We start from the raw sequence: 3,177 nt of genomic DNA on the forward strand, positions 1-3,177 counted from the left end.
TACTTCTTACAGAGAAAGAGTTCAGGGAACAGGATTATCCTTGGTCCCCTGCCCCAAATTTACATTTACTCGCTCAGTAATACCAGGGTTCCCAAGAAAAGGTCTGAGCACAGACCATCCAGTAGTTGTCCTAGTCAGGGACCCTTCTAGTGGAGACATTAGGGAGTTTGGCAGTTCAGGGCTACTGGGGGGAAGAGGAGGGAAGGGACACACCAACAGATGTGGAGGGTTGACTAGGGCCAGGAGAGAATACCAATGGAAAGGCTAGAGTTTAAATAGGAGCCCAAGTTCTCTAGCAGGCAGATGGGGTGGTCACTTGCTGATCCTGCAGAGCTGGGACATTGGCACAGAACACAGCAGCAAGCTCCTAGGAGGAGCAGATGAAGCTTGGGGCCCTTGGTGCTTTACCTTCTAAGTCAGTTCAGGAGACTGGGAGGATGGGAAGGCAGAGCACAATCAGAAACAGGTCTTTTCCTAATAAGAGCTGATATATAGCAAGGTTTTTTATTTTGTTTTTAAAAGAAAAAAATGTAACATCATGATTATGCACAGGGGCTCTGGTGATTTCCTGGGTTCACAATCCTAACTTTGCTATTTACTAGCTGTGTGATCTTGAACAAATTACTGAGCTTCTCTGAGCCCATTTCCTCATCTCTAAAACAGGGATAACGATAATGCTCAACTCATAGGGTTGTTTTGAGCATGCATGCAAAACACATTTTAGCAGATAAGTGTTAAGTAAATGTGAACTATTACTATTGTTAATACACATAACAACAATAATGCATACATATTAGGTAAGAGATTGTTACACAACGGCCCCCACCCAGTCTCCCTATTATCCTCCTCTGGGCTCCTCACTGATGACTAAACAGTGCATTGCTTGGTGGCTTCCAGTACAGTTTCTCTCTTCACTTTGCTGGAACTCTGACCTGAAGGTGATCCACAAGACGCATGAAATTCTTTCTGTTTTCTTCACAACATAAGGATGATGTTTAATTGGGCATTTGCTTGAGGAACAACCTGGGGTTCCTCTCTTTCAGCTGTCCTTATTCAAAGGATTAAGGGTGTGGACAGGAGGGGCATGGTAACAAGCCCCATAATCTATTCTGAATGCATGCGTGGGCACATGTGCACACTCCACTCCCTTCACTTAGTGATAAGGAAGATGGGGATCCAGAAATTTTTCTTTGAGAAATCATAACAGAAAAGGGCATGGGAAGCTAGTTACCTGGGAGCTCCTTGTTTATCTGTAGCATCAGGAACTGCTTCTTTCATCTCTTCTCCCTTCTAGAAGACTGTCCAGGAGCCTGAGGGAGGAAGGTGGATCAACCATGGTCTTGGAGAAAAGGAAGTAGGTTCTCCACCCCTTCTAGAGGGAGAAGGAATAGCAGAAATCAACAAAGATGAAGAGAGAGGCAAATGGAAATAGAGAAAATGAAGGTAAATACCCTATATGATAAAAAAAAAAAGTGATGAGGTGGGACAGGGACATGGAAAGAAAAAAAAATTTTTTTTTCCAAGTTGCTTTGATTCTTGATTTGGTATGTTTTCCATTCCTTATACCCATAATCTTTTATCCTCAAGAGAGCCCCCAAACTGTCTCCTTTCATCTTTGGGACTTCCAAGCATCATTTTCCCCAACAGAGATGCACCTCCCCAAAGTTGTCTCAGAGTATGCAGGCTGGAAGTCTGTGGGGGCAAGAGCAAAAAGCAATGGGCAGAGGATGAGCTGTGGTTTGGAAGAGGCTCTAGAATACCCTGAGGCTACAGGCTAGTTGTGGGATGCTTCCTGGGCTCTGGAACATCTGTGCCAAAAGCTAGAGGATCCATCCTCAGCCCCAGTCAGATGCTTAGGGTGCTGTGCATTCTGAACTACAGCACTAGGTTGGAGAATGTAGCTTCTAATCTACTCTGCCATGCACAAATCATAAAATGTCAAACAAGAAGGAGCCTTAAGAGATCATCTAACTCAAATCCAGTTTCCCACGGAGGAAACAGTGGCCCAAAGAGGTGAAGTAACATGCCCAAAGTTATACAGCTAGTGACTTCCTTTTCTTCTGAGGCATAAAGAGTAAATTAGAATAGTTATTCTCATGATTCACTGTCCCTTGACAAACACAGTCCATAAAGTGCTCAGAGGTTAATGGAAGGCACCCCAGAAAGGTGAGGCTGGCATTTTTCTGGAAGCCCCTGAGTGTACCAATCCCTTAGACACCTCATTATTTGGCCACAAGGACAGGCTTGGAGTTGCTTTTGCCTTCATTGTCATCGCAGGCTGCCTGGAGGCTGGAGGAAGAATCTGACTGCTACCTGTCCTCACTCCCAAGCCAGTCCGTGGCCACTGAAGCCAGGAACTGTCAGAGGTGACAAGGAAATCCTGTCATAATGCTAGGGACCAGGGAGCAATGGCCAAGTTCCTGGGATTAAGCAAGGCAATTACGGTTGAGTTAAAGCTAGGATGGGCAGGACTGGGGGACCTGAGACGGCAATGGCGGGTTAAGAAAAGGGAAAGAGCCAGCAATCCAAATGACTTCAACTGGGGTGGGCTATAAAAATACCTCCTCAATCCCGAAGACGTTCCTTAACCTTCGACTGCCTAGGCCTGACGGGCCTTTCTCCCAGTGTCCACTCACTGAGGAGAACGCCACCATCATCCCCATTCTTGGGCTCTTCTTCTAATCCCTTCGGCGCCCCTTCCAGCCTTTCTCCTCTGCCTCGGGTTCTTTGCACTCACAGCAGAGCTTTCTACATTCCGCCCACCCCCACGCCCCTTTGAGTGCTCCCACCGCGCTCGCCCTCCAGCAGAGGACTCTCTTGGACGGCGCCTCGCCAATCCTGGCATCTCCCCTTTCTCCCTGCCACATCGGGTGCCCCCCGGCCCCGGGTGCCTTTGCTGTTTTCCGCCGTCGGCCGCAGACACTCGTCTCAGATAAAGTGGATCCAGCCCTGGGGCTCCGGGGCTCCGCCACTGCCCGGATGCTCGGGCCCACGTAGAGCATAGTCACGGCCGCAGTTGTTGTCCCAGAACTCGTGACCCGTCACACGGTAGCGCAAGGCGAAGAGCAGGGCGCCCCCAATGGGTGGCGCCGGCAGGCGGAAGGCGAAGCGGTCGGCGCGCGGCGGGGGCGGGGCCGGGCCGGCGTAGGCGGCGGGCACCTCGCGCTGGCTCCGCCA

At 49.4% G+C, this 3,177-nt stretch overlaps 1 protein-coding gene across 2 annotated transcripts in view; it reads right to left on the bottom strand.

The window, feature by feature from the left end:
* Positions 1-770: 770 nt before the first annotated feature.
* The window catches only part of PPP1R3E (protein phosphatase 1, regulatory subunit 3E), a 3,569-nt gene continuing 1,162 nt past the window's right edge, over positions 771-3,177 (bottom strand). The window contains exons 1-3 of one of the 2 annotated variants that reach the window (XR_550085.1): positions 2,562-2,783; positions 1,232-1,372; positions 771-932 (exon numbers count right to left, since the gene is read on the bottom strand). Coding sequence is in view for 1 of the 2 variants with exons in the window: in XM_008566576.1 (XP_008564798.1) it covers positions 2,929-3,177 (249 nt within the window). In the remaining variant the exon portion in view is untranslated. The other variant, XM_008566576.1, reaches the window with a different exon arrangement.

The sequence above is a fragment of the Galeopterus variegatus genome, unplaced genomic scaffold, assembly GCF_000696425.1.
Source record: "Galeopterus variegatus unplaced genomic scaffold, G_variegatus-3.0.2 Scaffold253, whole genome shotgun sequence".
NCBI classification, from domain to species: domain Eukaryota; kingdom Metazoa; phylum Chordata; class Mammalia; order Dermoptera; family Cynocephalidae; genus Galeopterus; species Galeopterus variegatus.